The sequence below is a fragment of the Sciurus carolinensis genome, chromosome 11, assembly GCF_902686445.1.
Source record: "Sciurus carolinensis chromosome 11, mSciCar1.2, whole genome shotgun sequence".
Taxonomy (NCBI): domain Eukaryota; kingdom Metazoa; phylum Chordata; class Mammalia; order Rodentia; family Sciuridae; genus Sciurus; species Sciurus carolinensis.
In genome coordinates this window covers 13294441-13316147 of record NC_062223.1, presented here as the reverse complement: position 1 = coordinate 13316147, position 21707 = coordinate 13294441, and the positions used below count along the sequence as shown (strand labels likewise).

General features: G+C 62.2%; 1 protein-coding gene across 1 annotated transcript in view; it reads left to right on the top strand.

Annotated features, from left to right (window-relative positions):
- Myrf (myelin regulatory factor) overlaps positions 1 to 21536 on the top strand; it is a 29443-nt gene extending 7907 nt beyond the window's left edge. Inside the window, 26 exon segments of the mRNA XM_047518346.1 lie at positions 2325 to 2412; positions 2558 to 2821; positions 4940 to 5001; positions 5900 to 6195; positions 7287 to 7536; positions 7615 to 7738; positions 9290 to 9485; positions 10595 to 10671; positions 10863 to 10973; positions 11370 to 11460; positions 11837 to 12037; positions 12273 to 12384; positions 13048 to 13157; positions 13686 to 13846; positions 13923 to 13995; positions 14218 to 14303; positions 14601 to 14669; positions 14992 to 15072; positions 15202 to 15287; positions 15385 to 15582; positions 15813 to 16064; positions 16945 to 17050; positions 17258 to 17332; positions 17643 to 17748; positions 18931 to 19005; positions 19195 to 21536. Of these exon segments, the coding sequence (XP_047374302.1) occupies positions 2325 to 2412; positions 2558 to 2821; positions 4940 to 5001; positions 5900 to 6195; positions 7287 to 7536; positions 7615 to 7738; positions 9290 to 9485; positions 10595 to 10671; positions 10863 to 10973; positions 11370 to 11460; positions 11837 to 12037; positions 12273 to 12384; positions 13048 to 13157; positions 13686 to 13846; positions 13923 to 13995; positions 14218 to 14303; positions 14601 to 14669; positions 14992 to 15072; positions 15202 to 15287; positions 15385 to 15582; positions 15813 to 16064; positions 16945 to 17050; positions 17258 to 17332; positions 17643 to 17748; positions 18931 to 19005; positions 19195 to 19275 (3431 nt within the window). The 3' untranslated portion in view covers positions 19276 to 21536.
- The last annotated feature ends 171 nt before the right edge of the window (positions 21537 to 21707 follow it).

Genomic DNA, 21707 nt, shown 5'->3' with positions numbered 1-21707 from the left:
GCTCTGCCCCAGCCTCCGGATTCCTGGGCTCCAGCAAGTCCCCATGTTGTTCCTGGGACATGCTGGGGCCTCTGGTGGCTGGTCCTTTAGCCTCCCCTTTAGCGCGGGGAGAAGAGCAGGCAGTCCTGGAGGGCTTCCGCGGAGGGCGGGGGTCTGCGTTCCTCAGGAGGCCCTCCAGCTCCCAACCAGCCAACCTCTCCCCCAGCCCTGGGCCCACCCCCGACCTGCCTGTGGCTCCCTCCTCCCCCTCGGTCCGCCCGGCCCCTGGCACGGGAGGGTCCCTCCTCCCGCCAGCCACATCTGGTTCTTGTTAGGGTCTCCCAGGATGCCTCTGCCTGAGGCCCCCCATCCCGGGGGAGGTGGGCAGGAGGATTAGGGGCGATTAGGAGTGCTCCTGGCCGGTGGGAGGCGGGGAGGGGGCTGGGCTTGGTATACATAGCGCGTCACGGCCAGTCCAGGTTCAGCCTCACAAACGCGGCGTCAGCCGCCAGAGTGGGGGCCACACCCCGTACCCTCCTCCTTCCCCATCCCCTGTGCTCCCTCCGGAACCTTCCAGCCTGTCCCACAGTAACACCACCAAGGTCCCGGGGCGACTGGGAGGTCAAATGCGCGGAGCACTTAGAATGGTGCAGGGCTTTGGTCAGCGCGAGCCCTCCCTCGTCACAGTCATTGTCATCGTCACAGTTATGAACCGCAAAGTCCTGGTAGGCCCTCGGTATGAGCTGCCATCAGGGTCAGCGTCAGGGTCACCGTCAGCGTCATGGCAGGATTGAGTGACACCCCCAGGCAGAACACTTGCACATGATAAACTCCTGTGCCTGGCACACAGTAGGTGCTCAAGCAGCGGGAAAGGTGGTTACCAGGGGAGGGTGGAGAGGGGCTGGGAACCTCGGCACTCGGACTGGTCCTTCCCAGCCCAACCAGTTTCCTTGCCCTGGCTGGGCCGCCGTGGACAGCCGTTGGCCGCGCTCGGTGGGTGTCTGAGATGCCAGCTGGGTGGACAGGGTGGGGGTCAGCAGGAGGGCCCTGGCCTGTGCAGGCAGCGCGTGACTCCTAGGAGGGCTTAGCCGCTCGTTAATCACCTAAGCGGGGCTCAGCATTCCTGAAATGCCGGCTGGGGCCAGGGAGGGGCCTGGGCTGGGGGCTCGGGGACCCCAGGGATCTGGGGCTGGGAAGGGAAGGCTGTGTTTGCTGAGCCCTCACCGTTGCTGGGCACCTCGAAGACCTGTCTCCACAGACTTCACAGCTGCCCTAAGAAGTGTTCGCTATGTCCCCATTTTACTAGTGAGGAGACTGAGGCTCAGAGAGGGCATGGCCTGCCCAAGGTCACACAGCAGGGAGTGGCTCAGCTGGGGTTTGTTCTGTGCTGTCTGAACTCTGGTCCCAGGGCTCATCATAGAAGGGGCCAGGAGGTGCAGACCCCAGACTTGGGGCTCCAGGGGCCTGTGGGAGGGACCCTCCTGCCTCAGTGGGGCTGGCTGGCCAGGTCGGCAGTGTGGGTGGGGCGGTCCTCCATTATCAGGGTTGACGCATCTCCCACGTCAGGCCCCTTATCACTCCGCCCTCCGGCTCCCCCCACAAGGTGACCCAGGAGAGGAAAGGCCGGCGCCACCCCTCTCCTCCCTTCGTGATGCCCAGGAGCCCGACTGCCTTTTCCGAGTCCCTCCCCTTCACGGCCGGGCCAGAGGGAGGACCCAGGAAAGGGCCTCAGTGAGGAGCAGAGGCCGTGGAGCCCTCCTCCCTGGGCCTCTGCCTCCCGTGCACACGGGCCCCTGAGGGCGGGCCAGGGCATTCCTGGCTGTCGCTGGGGCCCAGGCGCAGGTGGCTCCCCAAACTCCTGGGCTCCCCAGGAGGTGTGGTCCTGTGTGTCCACAGCTGGCTGTCCTGATGGCTGGAGGGCAGGGCGGACGGTCCTGCTGGGCTGAGCCATCGTGCAGTGGCCCTTGAGACACCTCGTTTGCCCTCGCAGCACCCCATCAGACAGGGGCAGGCCCGTGCCCCAGATGCGAGGGAGAGGGTGGCTCCTGTCACAAAGCCGGAAGGGAGTGTGGGATGCGAGGGTGGCCGCCTTGTCCCCAGGCTGCACTCCGGGCCTCTCACCTCCTGGAGGTTGGAGGTGGCCTTGTGGCCTGGGGGAGGGATCCGCGGCTCCTCCTGCAAGGGGCCAGGGTGGGCGGTGAAGGCCCCCCGCCTGGACACACAGATGGGGAAGTGGGCATAGGTCTGAAAGGCCTGGCCTGGGGAGGTTGCAGCGCTGTGACCAGAGGCCTAAGGGTCTGCAGGGACCTGGCCCTCCCCTAGCCCAGCTCCCTGCTGCCCTGCAGGCCACGACATCAATGGCGCCCTGGAGCCCTCCAACATAGACACCAGCATCCTGGAGGAGTACATCGGCAAGGAGGACTCCTCCGACCTGTGAGTCGCCCGGGCCTCGGCTGGCCGCGGACCCCGCCCTGGAAGGCTGCTCCCCATCCGCTCCCCGCCCACCCTCAGCCCCCTGCACAGTTCCCACGGGAGGGCAGCCATCTGGGCGGGGGCTGACCTCCTGCCTTCTCCGCAGCTGCTTCCCCGACATCTCTGCTCCAGCCAGCGCGGCCTCCTTCCCCCACGGGCAGCCTGCAATCCCTGGCTCCAGTGGGGTCCACCACCTGAGCTCCCCTGGGGGTGGACCCTCCCCGGTGCGCCACGGTCCCCTCCCGCCCCCGAGCTACAGTGCCCCACTCAACTGCAACAACAACAACGGCATGGGCGCCGCGCCGAAGCCCTTCCTGGGGGGCTCGGGGCCCCCCATCAAAGCCGAGCCCAAGGCTCCCTATGCCCCAGGGTGAGTGAGAGCAGGCGGATGGAGCGGGATACCTGCACCTGCTGGCCCAGCCTGGAAGGTGGCAGGCAGGGCCCAGGCGGCGGGCTGCCCTGTGGCCGAGTGGCAAGCCCAGGGAGAACAGTGGGCAGCCGGCAGGGCTCCGGGCAGGGGTCACATCTCTGAGCGTGCAGACAGGAGGCCACCACGTTCATGTTCAGGGGAACCCCAACATACACACGCGCACACAGGTACCCAGACACCCTCCACAGCCCCACCCAGGCCCATGTGCGTTCAGTTGACATCGTCTGTGGCCCCGGGGGTTGCCTGGGGCTCCTCTGTGGCCCTCAGGCTCCTCCTAGCCCAGCTGGCCTTGGGGAGCCTCATCTCATCCCAATTGGGCCTCACCCCTCTCTGCACCTCCCTGAGGAGACCCGGGTGAGCCTCGGGCCTGGCTTCAGTCAGGTTTCCAGGCGGCCGCCAGCCCAGCCAGGCTCCAGGGCAGCCCGACCCACGTGCTCTCAGGGAGAGGCAGAGGACGCGGGTGTGCCACGCTCTGCCCAGGAGCTGCGAGGAAGTTCTGGATTCCCCACCCTGGGCGTGGGCAGGGACCCTGTGTCTGGGAGAGGGCCAGGGAGCTGGGGCGGGAACGGCGCTGTGCCCAGGCAGCCTGGCGCTGGTTCACTTACCAGCTTCCTGCCCTGGTGACCTACAGCCTGCTCAGGGTGTCCTTTCCCCCTCTGGAGTAACCCCAGGTGCTGACTCCTGAGCTCCTGCAGGAGCACAGGGACAGTGCTGGGGGGACAGTGGCCGCTGAGGTGTTGTCGGCTGGTCTCCCGCATCCCCCGCTGAGAGCGGCCAGGCTTGGGGTGCTGGGGAACCTTTGTGGCAGCCAGCAGACTGACTGCTCGAGGCTGAGCCACAGGGCCTGAGGGCAGAGGGGCAAAGACGAAGACTCAGGAGAGCCTGCTGGCTGCCGGCCAGTGCCTGCTTGTGGGAGCTCGTCGGAGGACCCAGGTGCTCCTGAGAGGGAAGCGGGCTTGTCCAGAGCCACACAGGGACCCAGGCCAGGCCCTGTGCTGGGTGGGTTTGCTGCTGAGATGGGGAGAGAGGTATTGATACATCATAGGCTGGGGCGCAGCTCAGCGGTGGAGCGCTCGCCTAGCCGTGCAGGGTCCTGGGTTCCATCAGCGGCACCGGAAGAGAAAGAGAAATGACCAAATGCAGGCACAAGGAGAAGCGAGATAGAGTTATAAACGTATGAGGAAGGAAGGCAGAGTGCAGTGGGCTCAGGGCGTCGGAGTGTGTGGAAGACCCGAACACCCTAGAAACACGAGGCCTGGTCAGGAAGTGCAGGGAGGGGTGGGGATGGACTCGGAGCTGGACAGACCGGGCTCAGCCCGTGGACCTGAGGCTGTGGGGAGAGGTAGAGTGAGAGTCCCCACCTGCTCTTCTGTGTCTTCTCAACAGTCTTGTTTGAAGGTCCACATTCACAGATCTGTGAACAAGGACCAAAGCGGGTAGGTGGCTTGTCCAGGGATGCCCTAGGACTCTGGGAACAGCGCAGGCCTTTCTAGCAGCTCCATGGGTACCATGGAGGGGAGTCTCTCTAGATATGGGGACCAGGGATGGCCAAATAGCTGGACTGCTCAGAGGCTACAGCCCTCCTCTTGCTGGGCAAGCGCAGGGTTCACACAGGACGTGGTGACCTCTGGGGTTGAATTTGTTCTTTTTCCTGAACCACTGATAAAACAAAACTTGCAAGGGAAAAAAAAAAAAGCAAGCCCAGACCCAACAGAACTGGCCCCCTGCCAGCCCACACCTGCCTCTGGCAGGGCAGCCCCCAGTGACCCGCTGGACCTACTGAGGCCCAACAGAAAGAAAGCAGAAAGCAGAAAGGCTCTGGTGGGCGCAGGCCTGGCCCTTCGAACTGGGGAGGGAGTCCTGAGTCCCTGCACCATCCTCAGGGTCCTGGTTACTAGACCACAGTGGCCATTAGGTCTGAGGGGATCCTAGAGCCTAGGTAAGAGCCCAAGGCCCCCACTCAGTCCCAGGCACACCAAGGTAGGTGGCACAGAGAAATGCCCTGAGGGACCCCAACCCACGGGGCGCCGAACAGCCCCCTCCTCCCGGTTCTTGCAGCACACTGCCAGACTCCCCCCCGGACTCGGGCTCCGAGGCCTACTCCCCGCAGCAGGTGAATGGTGAGTCCAGCGGGCACCGCCCTCCCCTCCGCTTGGACAAGTGGTTGGGGCTGGTTGGGGCAGCCTTATCGGGCAGGCGGGGGGAGGGGGCCAGCGCTGCCCAGCGGGCCCAGATTATCACTGGTCAAATACTGCCCGGCGCTGGCTATTGTTCCCCATGGGCGGGTGGGGAGCCCGGCCCTGCCTCCGAGCAAGTGTCCCTGCCGGTGATGCCACCGCCTGGCTGCCTGCGCCATCATGGACGCGCCCTTCGGCGGTAAGTGGACGGCTGGGGAGGGCCTGGTGCAGTCTGAGCAGAGGCCTCACCACCGCTGGGCCCACCTCCCCTTGCGGGGTGCTCAGGGGTGCAGTGGCCCCCAGGTGGTCAAGAGCAGAATGACCACGGGCAGCTGGCTCCCCACGGCCTGAAGAGGGGTCAAGAGTTCTGTTTATCTTACCCGAAACATCCCTGGAATGCTTCCTGGGGAACAAAGGGAGCTGGGCCTCCCCGTCGGGCTGGGGGGCTGGCCCCTGGAGCCCAGGAGAGGGGCTGCTGCTGGGAGGAAGCCCGTCTGCAGCCAGGAAGGGGCTGGGGTCTCCAGACACTCCCTCCTGAGGCCAACGGAGGGTCAGGCCTGAGAGGAGTTGGGGGCCGGAGGAACCTTGAGATTGGGGATCTCGGGGAGCTGGGCCCGGCCATCTTGAAAGAACTGGCAAGGATGGGGCAGAGGCCCACCCGCCTGCGGCACAGGGTCTTGCTTCCCCACCCAGGCTCCAGTGACCAGCTAACCTCCCCAGCCCCTGGGCTTGGGGCTTGGCTCAGGAGGGGTTGGAAGCTGGAGACCCTGCCTGGGGGGATCGGGTGTCGGAACCGGTGCAAGGTTGGTCTCTGACGCCCAACCCCACATCTCTCCCGCAGACCCCCATCTCCTCCGCACCATAACCCCTGAGACCCTGTGCCATGTGGGGGTGCCCTCCCGCCTGGAGCACCCGCCTCCACCGCCAGCCCACCTGCCAGGCCCCCCGCCGCCCCCGCCGCCCCCGCCTCACTACCCTGTCCTGCAGCGGGACCTGTACATGAAGGCCGAGCCCCCGCTCCCGCCGTATGCTGCCATGGGGCCGGGTCTGGTGCCCGCAGATCTCCACCACGCCCAGCAGTCTCAGATGCTGCAGCACTTGCTGCAGCAACACGGAGCTGAGTAAGGCGGGGGGCCCGTGGGAGCGTGGGGGAGCGGAGCAGGCAGGGCCCCAGAGGTGGAGAGGGGATAGGGGTGCTGGGGAGGGGCGGGGGCTCTTCAGGGAAGGCGGGAGCCAATGTGTTCGTCCCTAAGTGCCCAGTGATGCCCCAGAGGATTTACAGGCTAGTCGCTCACAGCTACCTTTTCCACAGAGGTAAACCGGAGGTTCTGAGAAGGGGAAGTGGCTCCTCCCGGTCTTGGAACCAGGAGCGGGCGGGGCCGACTTGAGTCTGGGGTGACATTCTTACCCAGGCACAGGTGGTATCCAGCTGATCCTGGAGGCTTTCTGAGGAGGTTCCTGGCCTGGACTTAAGCTCCCGGCTCTGACTCCAACCTGTGCACGCGTCATTTTTATCTGTTTTTATCTTTCATGACTTTTTATCTGTTTTGCATATTGAAGTTTCATCAAAGTTTCTAAAAGTTCAAGGAAAGAGTCCACTGGGCAGAGTGACACACACCTACAATCCCAGTGGCTTAGGAGGCTAAGCCAGGAGATCACAAGTTCAAGGGCAGCTTTAGCAATTTAACAAGACCCTAGGCAATTTAGTGAGACCCTGTCTCTGGATAAAATAAAAAGAAAGGGCTGGGGATGTGGCTCAGTGGTCAAGCACCCCTGGGTTCAAGAGTGCTGTGCAGGCACCCGGACCTCCCCTGTACCCTGCCCTGGGAAACTCCCCTCCTGGCCTTGTGGCCCAGCCCTGTGGTCTGTTTCTGACTCTGGAGGCTGCTCTTGGAGCCCCGACTCTAAGGACGGGCTCTGCACGGAGGCTGTCACCTGAATCCCCAGATGACTGCGCGTGTGGTGTGTGCTGGGCCTTGGCTGGGCCTGCTGGAGACACACCGACCAGTCAGGTGTGACTCCTTCCCTCCTGGAGGCCAAGGTCTGGCCGGTGGGGATAGTGACAGAGAGAGTGACAACACTGACCGGGGCGGGAGTGTCGAGGGGACCCAGCCCGGGCTTCCTGCAGGAAGCATCCTCTGAGCCTGGCCCACTGAAACAGCGGGAGAGTGGACAGGAGTGGGCACTGCCCAGAGCCAGCCCCCACGCGCACACCTCTGCCTCCCCAGGCTCCCACACACCCCTCCAAGAAGAGGAAGCACTCAGAATCGCCCCCCAACACCCTCAATGCCCAGATGCTGAACGGGATGATCAAACAGGAGCCTGGGACCGTGACGGCCCTGCCCCCGCACCCTGCTCGAGCCCCTTCCCCACCCTGGCCTGCCCAGGGTCCACTCTCGCCCGGCCCCGGCTCCTTGCCGCTCAGCATCGCTCGGGTCCAGACACCACCGTGGCACCCGCCAGGTGCGCCCTCACCAGGTACGAGGCTGGCCCGACCCTGGGGTTGGGGAGTGGGGCCTGGAGACCAGGGCCCACGTGGGTGTCCCCTTCCTCTAGGTCTCCTGCAGGACAATGATAGTCTCAGTGGCTCCTACCTGGACCCCAACTACCAGTCCATCAAGTGGCAGCCCCATCAGCAGAACAAGTGGGCCACGCTGTATGATGCCAACTACAAGGAGCTGTGAGTGATCAGTGCCGCCCAGCCACCCGTCTTGGGACAGCTTTGGATCTCACTGAGGTCCTGGATCAGGGCCTGGGAGCAGCCTGGGTACAGGATGATCCCATTTTACAGAAGAGTAGAGTCTGGGGGACGAGCTAGGCCCAGGCCTTCCCAGGAGGTGGTGTGTGCCAGGGCGTGGCCTCCGGGCCAGGCCAAGCCTGGAGGAAGTGGGCGGGTGGTGTTTTCTGACTACTACTTCTCCTCCTCCTCCTCCCCCCACTCCTCCACCTCCTCCTCCTCCTGCATTCCAGGAAGGTAGCCGGAAGCTGAGTGTTAGCAGGGCCCTTACAGAACCCCTTCCCTGTGGAGGGGGTTGAGCAGGACCAGGTCAGGGTCTGTCTGGTCATATGGATTCAGCTTCCCAGGCCCAAGGCCAGGAGCCCTGTAGGGAGCACCCCACCTGACTCCCCCCAAAGACTGGTGTAGGTGAGAGGGCAACTCCTCTCAACCCCCTTTGGACATTCCCAGGCCTGGCAAGGTGGCTGGGGCCAAGACCAGCCTCTTGCGGTTGGGCACCACAGGCTGTGTCGGATTCCTAACCAGCAGACCCCACGGCTAGGGGGTGGCCCAGCTGCTGTGGCAGCTCAGGTGTGACAGAGGGCCTCTGTGGGAGTGCCGTCGGGCCGGGGAAGGAGCCCGTGTACTTCATACACGTTTGGCCAACCTGCCACACCAGGACCCCAGGCCAGGAAGCTGCCAGTGGAGGGCCCAGTGTAGGCCGGGCACCGCTTCGGGGCTTTGCTAGCTTGAGCAGGTGGGTGGAGCCCCAGGAGGGAAGAGGTGGCCGGCCTTCCCGTAGGCCTGAGCGCTTCCCACAGTCTGGAAGCATTCTCCCCAGCCACCTGCCTCCAGGCAGGCATGGGCACTCTGGTGACCCAGCGAGGGTGGTGAGCCACAGGCCTACGCTTGCCCTCTTTACTGCCACCTGGAGGTCTCCAGAGGAACCCTACTTGCTACTCCCCCCCCCCCCCCAGCAGAGGGGCACACTTCAGCTGAGTCTGAGGGGGCATCCAGAAGTGCCCCGGCGCTGCCCTGGCAGACCCTGGGAATCGGAACGAGGGTGTGTGGGGACTTGAACACACTGGTGGGCAGGGGCTGGGCCTGCGGCAGAGCCGGCGCCTGGTTCCACAGTTACCATGGCAACCAGCTGTCACAGGCCTTGAGGCTCTGCAGATGCAGCCCCTCACCCTATTCCCATGAGGGAGGGGGCTTCAGGCAGCCTTCTGGGAACAAGCCACATGTGACAAGGGCCATCAGGCCCCCTTGCGAGTTCCTTCCTGTTTGGGGGGCCTCAGGGTCTTGCCCTGCACCCTCATCACCAGGCATGTAGAGGAAACATCTGCCGAGGGGTTGACAGATCTGCATGCGAATCCTATTGGGGATGCGGTTTTCATTTCTGCAAAGTGGGGACAGCACCATTGGTGGTTTGGGGATGCAGAATAGGAAGTTGCTCTGGAACAGGGTGTGTGGGAGGGAGTGACATCCCAGGCCTGGCTTTCACCTGTGCCCCAGGCCTATGCTCACCTACCGTGTGGACGCTGACAAAGGCTTCAACTTTTCGGTGGGTGACGACGCCTTCGTGTGCCAGAAGAAGAACCACTTCCAGGTGACGGTGTACATCGGCATGCTGGGGGAGCCCAAGTATGTCAAGACGCCCGAAGGCCTCAAGCCCCTAGACTGCTTCCACCTGAAGCTGCATGGCGTGAAGGCAGGTTTGGGGCTCAGCAAGGAGGGCGGGGCAGGAGGGCCAGAGTGTGGTGGAGAAACTGCCGGGCCTCTGCCTCTTCTCCCTGGGGCAGCCTGCCACCATCTCCCATGTTCCTTCTCCCTCCTCTGTCCTGTGACCTCAGTCTGCATCTCCAGCCAACATCCACCTCCTGGTCCCTCCGTCAGCCACCTCAGCTCTGAGTCCCAAACCAAGCTCCCTGTGACCTCGCTTCTTCCCTGAGCTCCCCTTCAGGGAACAGAGTCCAGGGTCCTGGTCACCCAAGCCAGAAACCTGGGGACTTGGGTGACCTGGGGACTTGGGTGACCTGGGGACTTGGGTTTCCTGTTTTGCACCTGGCCCGGCTATTCCCCAAGCATCCTTCCACCCGGTCCCCTTCCTCCCCTCCTTCCTTTGTCCTCTCCCCTGTCCTGGTCGTCCCTGCTCCTTGCCCGAGTGTCTACTCTGGCCCCCACGTGTGACACAGGTGGTAATGGCATGCCCCATCCTTCCAAGACCCCAGTGTCCTCCCAGCGAGCCCAGAGTCCCCGGAGCCAGCCCTCCACTCCTCTACCCTCTGCTGTCCACTCGCAGTCCCTGCCTTGCCCGGCGGCCCCATTCCATCCCTCCCCTCCTGGCAGACTCCACACCGGTGCTCTCCCAGGGAAAGCTGCCCTCAGAGGCCCTAGGCACAGCCATGGTGCGGCGGGCTCGGAGCCAGGGGTCCCTGGGGGCAGGCCCAGCTCTGCCTGCCTCGTCATGAGTGGCGCAGCCAGTGTTCCTGGAGGCTTGAGGCCTGGGTGTGTGGGAGGGGCCGTGAGGGCGGGGGAGGAGGTGTGTGTGTGGGCGTGGACGTGGGCCGTGGTCACGTGGAGGTGACCCTGTGTGCCTCATCGCACAGCAGCGCAGGGTGGAGCGTGGCGGCTGCTTGTGCACTTGTGGAGGACGCGTGGGGTGGGGTGGCGGGTGCCGCTTGTGTAGAAGGCCCCTGAGTTTGTGGGGAAGGGAGGCTGAGGGCAGAGCTCTGCTCCTCCTTGAGGCTCCTTGCGGGGCCAGGCTGAGAGGGTGAGGGCGGGCGGGAGCCGGTGGGAGCCGCTCTCTGTCCTCCCTAGTTGGAGGCCTTGAACCAGTCCATCAACATTGAGCAGTCGCAGTCAGACCGAAGCAAGAGGCCCTTCAACCCCGTCACGTGAGTGTCTGACGGGGGTCGCGGAGGGGACCTGGAGGGGCCTACCCTGGAGCTGGCTTGGGAACCAAGGGGGCCAGGTGGACACAAAGAGTGTCCGCCTCCTGCACACTCCTGGCCTGGGTACCCCCTCTGTGGCCTGGTTCTCGACGGCCTCTCTCCCGGCTCCCTGAGGCCCTGTCCCTCCTCTGCAGGGTCAATCTGCCTCCTGAGCAGGTCACAAAGGTGACCGTGGGACGACTGCACTTCAGCGAGACCACTGCCAACAACATGCGCAAGAAGGGCAAGCCCAACCCTGACCAGAGGTGAGCAGGCTGGTCCCCTGCCCCAGGAGCCACCCTGCTTCTGAGCCCCAGGGTCAGGAAGACACCGCCCATGGGGCCTGCCAGGGGCAGAGGTCACAGACTGGTCATCTCCTAGATGAGGGGCCTGAGGTTCAGGGCCCTCTGCTGACTGAGGGATCAGAGGGGCAGAAGTCTGGCTTCTGGATTCAGAAGCAGTGCTTGGCTTCGGGCTGTGGACTCTGGGGGACTTCTGCCCCCTGGTGGAGGCTCGGGTGCCTCTGTAGGATACTGTGTCCATGCCACTTTCTTGGGTGGGTTGAGACTAGGGAGCTGTGTACACTGCACACAAGGCCCAAAGGGGCAGCCAGGGGCGGTGGGCGGGACCCTGAGTACCTCTGAGCCTCCTATGTGTCACAGGTACTTCATGCTGGTAGTGGCCCTTCAGGCTCACGCGCAGAACCAGAACTACACCCTGGCTGCCCAGATCTCAGAGCGCATCATCGTGAGGGTAAGGGCCACCTCCTTTCAGGTAGAGTCCTCCCAGAGCTGGAGGAAACACCCAGAAGAAATACTGGGTACCGAGGAGTCAGGAACCGGTGCGTGGATTTGGCTGGGCATTGGTTGTGTACCCTTGGGCGTGACTCTCACCCTTTCTTAGCGACAGTCTTTCCTTCACTGTAAAGCACGGAGCCTGGTAGCCTGGTAGCCTGGTAGCCTCTGGCGTACCACAAATGACTAAAAGTTACCACAATGAGCAGGACGGCGGGCATGGTGGGGTGAAGAGCCCTGGCTGTGCTAGGAGGGGTTGCTGTGGTGGTTCCCCTTTCCCGCGGTCAGGCAGGTACCCCATCCTCCAGGACTAATTCAGTCCCACCTTGCCCTAGGCCTCCAACCCAGGTCAGTTTGAGAGCGACAGCGACGTGCTGTGGCAGCGGGCGCAGGTGCCTGACACCGTTTTCCATCATGGCCGTGTGGGCATCAACACCGACAGGCCCGACGAGGCACTGGTTGTGCATGGCAACGTTAAGGTCATGGGCTCGCTCATGCACCCCTCGGACTTGCGGGCCAAGGAGCACGTGCAGGAGGTGGGGGCGGAGCCTTGGGCTGGGGCTCCTGGGGAGGAAGCAGCACCTGGGCGGAAGGGCAGGGCTGTCAGGAAAGGAGATGGGGAGCTGACTCAGGTCTCAATCCTGCGACCCGGGTAGCGGGGTCGCTACTCCACACTGCAGCCTCGGGGTTGCGGTCCTTCTGAGCTCCCCGGCCTGCCCTGGACAGTCTCAGGAGCCGAGGGGTCAGTCTTGTCCCGGGGTCCCCTCGCAGGTGGACACCACCGAGCAGCTGAAGAGGATCTCGCGCATGCGGCTTGTGCACTACAGATACAAGCCCGAGTTCGCAGCCAGCGCAGGCATCGAGGCCACCGCGCCAGAGACCGGTAGGGACCCGCCCTGTGCAGACCGGGGTCTGGGAACAACCCCTCAGCCTTCAGCAGCCCTTCCCTCTCCCCGTCCCTCTCCTCTTCCAGAAATCCCTCCTCGACCCCTGGAATTCCGCCCCTGGAAGCTTGCCTTCTAGAAGCCCCGCCCCTTAGCCCCTGGAAAATCGCGCCATCTGGCTTTCTGGAACCTCGCCCTCAGACAAAGTCCGAAAATCCTGACCCAGGGCCCCCTATAAATTCTTGCCTTCATCCTCTCGGAATCCTTTCCCTTCCTCGGGGGTCCTTACGTCCAGGAACCCACCTTCTGGAACCCCACGTCCTTAGCCCTGGAGCTGCGACCTATGAACCCTAGTAGGAGACAGACCCTACCCAGGGCTCTGGGAAACCCAACTCTCTGGTCCCTCCCCCGCAAATCCACTTTTTGCCAGACATTGCGGCCCACGCCTGTAATCCCTGCGCTTAGGAGACTGGGGCAGTAGGCTCTCAAGTTCCAGGCCAACCTCAGCATCTTAACCAGATGCTGTCCCAAAATACAAAGGAAAAAGAATTGGGGGTGTAGCACGTGGCAAAGCCCTCCTGGGTTCAATCCTCAGTACCACCTCACCCCCTTTAAGTGGAAGAGTGGCGGGCAGGGCACCTTCTTGGCTTGGCCCTCCCCAGGTGTCATCGCCCAGGAGGTGAAGGAGATCCTGCCCGAGGCTGTGAGGGACACAGGAGACATGGTCTTTGCCAATGGGAAGACCATAGAGAACTTCCTGGTGGTGAACAAGGTCCGTAGGGTGGGGACCTGGAGGGTCTGGAGAGAGGGGCAGGCCAGCTGGGGGCAGAGGGCAGGCAGGGCTCCTTCTACTCCCTAGGGACGTGGATTTGGCTAGGGGAGGCTCTGGGGTCTAGGACAAGAGAAATCTTGCTGAGAGCCACTTCTCGCCTCGTCGAACGTGGGCAGTAAGACATTGTCACATGGCTGTCAAGGCCTGAAGGTGTTCTTTATCGGGGATGTGACATTTCTGACTTACGAGACCCGAGGCTGGGCACTGAGGAGGTGTGAGGCAAGTTTTCACCTCATCTGAGTAGGAAAGTGCCCAAGTCTGAGCTACTGGGTCGCCAGGGGGCAGACCTGAGGGTGGGGGCCTCTGAAGGCTGGAGCTCCGATTCTCGTAGCGAGGTGGGCCGACCAGGCAGTGGGACAGCCCAGGCCAGGGCACAGCAGGGATGCAGTTCGGAGCCAGCACAGGGGAGGGAGGCCTACAGCAGCTGGGAGGTTCAAGGGCCTCAGGTCAGCCCTTGGCCCCTGGCAGGAGCGCATCTTCATGGAGAACGTGGGTGCTGTGAAGGAGCTGTGCAAGCTGACGGACAACCTGGAGACCCGCATCGATGAGCTGGAGCGCTGGAGCCACAAGCTGGCCACACTGCGGCGTCTCGACAGCCTCAAGTCCACTGGCAGCTCGGGCGCCTTCAGGTGGGGGCAAGGCATGGGTGTGGGAAGGCAAGGCCCCTTCCAAGAGGCACCCCTGACCGTGGCCCTCTTGCTGCAGTCACGCAGGGAGCCAGTTTAGCCGGGCAGGCAGTGTCCCTCACAAGAAGAGGCCCCCCAAGGTGGCCAGCAAGGTGAGGGTGGGTGTCTGGGCAGGGACTTCTCCAGCCTCCCTTGCGGCTTCACCTCCACAGCCTCCCTGACTCCTGGTTCTTCCTCTCCTTCTCCTTCCCCTCCCCTCCCAGTCTGTGTCTTTGCCTCTCCCTCTGCCCCTGGGGGAGTGGGTGGCCCTTCCGGTTGGGTGAGGCTGCAGGCCTCCCCAGTCTGCCTCCTCTGCTGCCTCCCCTTTCCCTCAGCCGTCAGTGGTGCCGGACCAGGCCTGCATCAGCCAGCGCTTCCTGCAGGGAACCATCATTGCCCTGGTGGTGGTCATGGCCTTCAGGTGACTTGCTGCCCAGGCTCTGGGGTGACTGACTGAGAGAACAGAACTGCTCAGTGGGGTCAGCTGACCATGGGCCCAGACCCAGAGGACAGGGAGATGTGGCTTGGAAGATCTAGTGGCTGAGGCTTTGGGGGAAGGTGGGCTGCTTCCTTGTCTCCTCTTTCCAGGGCTGGGGACATCCGTTCAGGCCTCACCTGGGAGCCCAATCCCTGGGGTCAAGGATCATAGGCAATGCTGGGAGAGAGGGTGCTGACAGGGCCGCCAGCTCTAACAGTGACCCTTGTCTGTGGCTCCCAGCGTGGTGTCCATGTCCACACTGTATGTGCTGAGCCTGCGCACCGAGGAGGACCTGGTGGATACTGATGGGTATGTCCCCGGAGGTCGGGCAGCTGGTCAAGTCCCCATGCCGAGTGGGGCTTTGGTGGGCAGCCCAGGGTCAGAGGATCCATGTCTCTAAAGAGGTTCAGCCTTAGGCTCTGAGCCTGCCACAGATATGCTGGGGTGGGAGGGTCTCCCTGGACAGTGGGCAACAGATCCCTGTCCCTGCTGTCACAGAGGTTTCTCTCTGGCCAGCTCAGGACCTTGGGCTCTGTGCCCTCTGTCACCCTCAGCCCCTGGGCCTGCCTCTGACTGTGTCTTCTTTCCTCCCTGCACCTGTCTCCCTCTTGATCTCTGTGTTGCCCCTTAGCTCTTTTGCCGTGTCCACCTCCTGTCTCCTGGCCCTGCTCCGGCCCCAGCACCCTGGGGGGAGTGAGGCCATGTGCCCATGGTACGTGTCTGACCAAGTGCCCCCCCTCTGGCTCCTGCTGCCCTTTTCCTGCCTCTCCTAGTCTCCTGCCTCTTGGGCATTCGCAGGCTTCTCTAGCCCCTCTGAGCTCAGCCCTCCCTTCCCCAGCAGGTCCAGCCAGAGTTTTGGAACCACTCAGCTCCGACAGTCCCCTGTGACCACCGGGTCACCAGGCACACAGCCCTCTTTGCTGCTGGGTGCGTGTCCACGAGAGTGTGGAGGGGTGGGATGGAGTGGGCGGCTGGTTGGGGGGCTGTGCTGCTCTCCTCCAGCTCATATGGCCTCGTCTTTCAGTTACCACCAGCCTGATCAGCTCCGCCCCAGGTCCAGCTGTCCGCATGTTGGACCTGTGCTTCAGCCACCGCTGCCCTGTAGTCTGCTGCTCCTCACCCACCCGCAACCCTGCCTCGGATCCTAGTCTTGACTCCAGTGTTAAACCTGGCCATAGTCCCACCCCCAGCCCCAGCCCCAGTTCCAGCACTAACCACTCAGGTATAGCTAACTCAGGGTCAAGGGTGGGTTGGTGGGGGTTCCAGCTGCCCTGAGTCCAGAGAAAGGCCCCAATGGCTGGTAGATGGGAGGGTCTCAGGTAGCCCAGAATGAGGGTAGAAGAAAAGACTAAGGGTACCAAGACAGATGGGGTTCCCCCAAGGCCCTAGAGACAGCTGGAAAGGAGGCAGCTAGCTCCCCTCTGCTCAGCCTACCCTTGGTTCTATCCACAGGCCCCAGCCAGATGGCCCAGCTGCCAGTTACCAACATCAGAGCCAAGTCCTGGGGTATTTCAGCCAATGGCATTGGCCACTTCAGACATCCCAAGGGCATGGAGCCTGTGGCCAGCCCTGCAGTTCCCTTCCCTGGTGGGCAGGGTAAGGCCAAGAACAGCCCCAGCCTTGGACTCCATGGCCGGGCCCGGCGAGGAGCCCCCCAGACCAGCCTGGGTCCTGCTCAGCCTACTCAGGCCCAGAGCCAGCCAGGTACTCCTCTCTCCCGACACTTCCCAGCCGGCCCGGCAAGGCATTCTGGCCCCAGCCCGTTTCAGCCCCACTACGTGGTGCCTGGGTGCAGGATCGCTAGTGAACAGCATTTGCCTGTGCCAAGTGTCAGGGATCAGGCCAGGGCCTAAGTACTCACAACACTCCTGCAAGAGAGAAATTGTCCCCCTTGTCCAGATGAGTCTGGCTCCTTTGTCACCATGCAAGGGCAAGGAAGGTGCTGTGTGGGGGTCCCCCCAACTTTCCTCCAAACTTCAAACTGTAGTTTTTAACAAAGCCAGAGAACCTTTTATTGCAGAGGTTTTCAAACTGGGTTTCTTTGGCTGCATGGGACGTTCTGGGTCCTTAGGTTATGCCTGAGCTGAAAATGTACTGGTCCAGCAAATGTCCAGAGGCCAGTGGCCCGTCTGGGTCAGACAGCAGTGAGCCCAGGTGTGAACTAAGATGAACAAGCCCTGGCTGCCCACTTTCTGTCACACTTGGTCCCACCCTTCACATGGCCAGCCAGCCTGTGGGTTCACTGTGGAGGGCTGCAGTGGTGGCGTGCTGGTGGGTGTTCTCTGGACAGTGGGGAGGCCCTGGCTGGCCTGTAGTGCTCCCTCCATGGCTGATGTCGGGCTACCAGTGGACACCGCTGAACAGAGTTGGGAGGCAACGTGTGCAGTCAGCGAGGAGCCACGGACAGGCTTCTGCACACAGCTGGCCAGGGATATGCAAAACCCATCCCTCTTCTGGTGTGCTGGTTCTGGAGGCAGCTGGGATGGGGTGTGGTAGAACCCTGGTCATTGTGGGGTCTGGGAAGGACTGAGGAGTAAGGAAAGACCTGACTGCTTTTTGTCCTGCCTCACCCTCCCTGCCCCAGAGGCCTCTCTGCTCGCGGACCCCGTGCCCTCCCTGACCTCCGTCCAGGTGCTGGAGACCTCAATGCCCATCACCCCCCAGTACTGCGCTCCCGAGGGTGCCTGCAGGTGGGTGGTCTCCGTCCCTTCACTCGAGCCCTCAGGTGACGCAAACCCAGGCAGTACAAATGCCCAGATCTTGAGCCTCAGGGAGGAGCCTCCCCCTCAGGCAGAGCAGCCCCTTTCCAGGCTCCGCAGGGTCCTGGGATGGACTGGGCTTTGAGGGCGGAGGCTGTGGGAGGGTGGTCTGGCTGAGGCGCCGTCTCTGCCCTTCAGGCCTGGCAACTTCACCTACCACATTCCCGTCAGCAGCAGCACCCCGCTGCACCTCAGCCTGACCCTGCAGATGAAGTGAGTGCTGGGGAAGCAGCGGGCTGGGAGGGGCCAGGGGAACCCCGCAGAGCCTCAGAATGGCAGACCCGAAGCCAGCCCAGCATCCGCCATACTTCCTAGGGGTGGTCCTAGGAGACGGGGGAGGATGCTGTCAGCTGCTTGAGGTTCAGTGGCGGGGGTGGGAAAGGTCGTGGCAGCACCTTGGCCGTGAGCAGCCATGAGGGTCAGTGCTTGTTATGGGGTGGGTGTGGAGTGCAGGGCTGGTTGGGAGGAGGCCAGAGTCGAGGGACTCGGGACCCTGCTCCCTGCTAACTGGGCCTTTCCCCAGCTCCTCCTCCCCTGTGTCGGTGGTGCTGTGCAGCCTGACGTCAAAGGAGAAGCCATGCGAGGAGGGGTCGTTCCCGCAGGCTCTCCCCACCCATCGGGACACCCAGGTAGGGGCAGCGGGGAAGTCATGGGCCAGTTATACCCACTTCTCCGGACAATGGTCTGCAAACGCTTGAGGAGGAAGCTGGAGTCAGAGTGCAGGTGTCTCCATAAGGGACACTCGGAGCCTGGGCCTCTGCCCCAGGAAGGGCCACGCATGCAGGTCTTCATCCCACTCCCTGCTGAACATCTCCGTCCCTGCAGTGGCAGGAGTCCTGGGGAAGAACACAGTCCCACAGGAGCCACCAGTGACATCCTGGAGCCCACGGCAGGCAGGGCTGCGTCTCTGGGGAGGCAGAGCAGAGCACGGTGGCAGAGACCAGCAGTGTTGGAAGAGCCCTCAGGCTCCAGGTGCAGGGCAGCTTCCTGGTCTGGGAACTGGATGGCTGGGCCTGTCACCACCCAGCTCTGCAGTGGCCACGCTTCCCACCTGCAGCTGATGGACCTCTGGGTTCTCCTTGACCCGAGGCCATGGGAGCAGATTTAGGAGGAGGTACAGGGAGGAGTGAGTTCTTGCCCACTCATGTGTTTACTCAGGAAGTACTTATTAGGGCCTCCCAAGTCTCGGGCCCCGTGCTCCCAGCTGTGGAAGAGCGAGGAGTGGACAGGCTTTGGCTTCTAAGAGTGTAATCCAGTGAGAGAAAGACGTGCAGAAAGGGCCTGAGCCGGGAGTGGGTGGATGAAGGCTCCACGGAGGCAAGAGCACCCCAAAGGGAGAGCCCAGCTGGACACTCTTTAGACATGGGCTCAGGCCCAACCTACCTCAGGAGACCAGGCTCAAGCCTTGGGTGGGAGTTGGGCAAGCTGCCCATGGCTGACCACACGCCAGCCTGTAAGGGACAGTCAGACAGATGCGGATTTGAACCCCAGCTCTGCAACACTGCATCTGGTAGGCAAGTGACTTGGTTTCCTCATCTGTGAGCTGTGGTAGTGGCGGCACTGCATTGCACCCTAGTGAGGAGGATGGAATGAGATGCTTCCCCGTGCAGGGCACAGGGGGAGGGCTGTGCCTGGGGGTCCACAGTCTGGAGGTGGCTGCCCTGATCCCCAAGGAGGGTGTGCTCCCTCCCACACCTCTATGAAGCTCTCCGCGTTTCCCCTTCATAGGACTTGGCACAGATCTTGGGGCTGCCATGGGAGGGAGGCCGGTTGGGATGGCATCCCCTGATCCCTCTCACCTCTCTCTCCAGGGCACCTCTCACCAGTGGCCAGTAACCATCCTATCCTTCCGCGAATTCACCTACCATTTCCGGGTGGCACTGCTGGTGAGCGCGGGCACCTGCCTGCCCCTTGAGGTCCAGGCACCTCTCTGCAGCATGGGGCTTAGGGAGGAATGGGAGCTTTGCAGAGCATGTGGTAGGACTTGGGCACAGTGTCAAGCATGCTGGCAGGGAGTGTGCTCCTGCCCTGCACCCCAGGGCCACCTCACCTCTTCCCATTGCCTTTCTGCCCAGGGTCAGGCCAGCTGCAGCTCGGAGGCCCTCATCCAGCCAGCCACAGACTACTACTTCCACTTCTACCGCCTCTGTGACTGAACTGCCTCCCAGAGCAGCATAGCAGGGATTTGGGGTCCTCGGGCCCCTTGGGGGCGCAATGAACAGTGTTCCACTGGAGCCTGCTGCCTGCCAGTTCTCTGCCATTCACCGGCCTCCTGGAGACTGGGGAAACTGGAAGTCTTCACACTGGAGCTGCTGTTCCTGTTGGTCACCCTCGCATGGCACCGAGGGAGCCAGGGAGCCAGAGAGACAGACTTCCTGGGCCTTCCTGCCTGCCACCTCCTGACAGCAGGATCCACATCTACCCAGATATGGTGGCTGGCTTCAGGGGCCCTGCCTTGCCCAGAGTCCACTCTCCCCTGCCCTTCCCTTTTGAGACAGGGAGTTACTGCTCTTGGAGAGACCTGCCAGGGGCTTGGATCCAGCCCTACAGGCCCTGACTGGCCCCCCTGAGTCAATGGGGCAGACAGCTTTCATCCTTGATGCTGCTCCCTGGGTACGGCTTTGTAGTGGACTTTTTGGGATATGACTGTTACACTGGACTTGGACTTCTAAGCTTTAAGTGTGGCCCAGGAAGTTTTTTCTTCCTGGGAGGCCTTGGCTCCCGAGAACTCCCCGGGCAGCTGAGGCCAGCCCTGGATGGTCTGGAAAGACTTGACTTTGTGCCTTAAATCTACTGAGTGCCTGATGAAGCCACCCTCAGCTCTTCACAGGCCCGAACCAGTGGTGGCCAGGAAAATCTGGAAGGGGAAATTCCCTGTGAACCCCCACACCCTGTGATCCTGGGAGCTTCCCCGGTGGAGTGAGTGACTCCATCATTCCCCCTGAGCAGAGGAGCAGGAATCCCTGCAAGCATCAGGCTGGGCTGGGCTGGTGGGCAGATGCACATAACTTTGGCTGTTATTAATGAAATAGTTACTAAATGCACTTAAACCAGGGCAGGAAGGAGTGGAAGGATGGAGCTAGAAAGTTCAGAGTGACACCTGCAAAGAAAGAGGGGTCCTGACTCTGATCCTTCCCAGGAGGCTCAGAGACATCCACCCTACTTCACCACCAAAATTCTGGCTTCTCCCTCATCTTGTTTGAGGGTAGCCTCATCTTCCCATGTCAGAGGCACCCGTGCTGTGCTTGCTCAAGATGGAGGGATCCATGCTCGGCAAGCCCCAGCTCTGGCCTCCTCTCCCAGGAGTGACGCAGTGAGTTTGGATTAAGGAAAATGTCAGCTTCTCTTCGTAGTGTCTGGAGCACTCTGGGGCCACATGTAGGCTCGTGAAAGGAGTGTGGCAGTCATCTGGCCACATCCGCCATAGTCCAGAAATGGGCCATCCCTGCCCTGTGCAATTCCGTCACTTCTTTGGAAACCAGCCTTGCCCCTATGCTACCTCTCAGCTCTGAATGGGAGGCCTTTCTGGGGGGAGCTGAGTTCTAGAAGCCTATGAATTGCAGGCCTCCTCCTGCTGTGGATCTGAAAGCACTTATCCACAGGACAGGGAAGCACCAGGGGGACTTGGGGTTCGCAGGGTTGCCTCCAACCCAGTCTGGCTCCACTCCCCCATTCCAACACAGGAGTTGTATGACCCCCATGCCAGGCCAGGGGCCACGCCCTGCTCAGGACTACTGTGCTCCTCCTCCCACAGGGCAACCCTTCCTACAGTGCCTTAAAACTGCCGCGCCCGCCCCTTGTAATAGGATTTGGGGGCCTCCTCAGTAGGACTGTAGCCCTAGTCCCTAACTGGAAAGTGACCCTCCACTGCCCCCTGGAGTCCATCTGGACATAGCATAGCCCCAATCCCGCTGGCAGCTGGCTCTGCTTCCATGCCAGGGCTGGGGCTAAGCTGGGGCTCCAAGCTGCTTGAGGGGGTCAACCTTGGACCAAAGCTGCCTTAAGCCCAAGGTATAAAAGGGCTCCAGGGAAGGTGAGTGGGCCATCTGCCAGAGGCTGGCTGGTCCTCCCCAGACTCCAGCAGGCCATCTCGCCCTTCCCCTCTCCCCTCTGGCGTTTGTTCCTGTAGCCACTGGGCTCTTTCCCCCCTAGCTTCAAGCTGTACATAGAGCCTCCCAGTGCAGAACCCCCGCCCACACCACTGCCCCGTAGCAGCCTGCGTGTGCATAGAGCGTCCCCTCCCCAGTTAACTCCCAGTCCTGTCCCTGAGCTCTACTCATATTTATCGTACACCCACTGACTCTGAGGTGGGCAGAGGGAAGCCACCCTAGGCCTGCTTGCTTCTTGTCCTCTGAACTGTCCTTTTCTTCCAAATATACATATATAAATAAATGTATAAATACTGCTTTGTATCTGAGCTTGCTTCCTGTCTCTTCTTGAGGTCATTCTGGTGGGAAAGGTTTTCCTGGGGGCTTAAGACCAGTTGAATTCCAAGTTCTTCCTGAGAAGAGTGGAATCTCTGGGCCCCCATGCCTGATGGCCAAGTGAATGCTTTGTACTCATCAGTAGCTTCATACTAGGGCTGAGA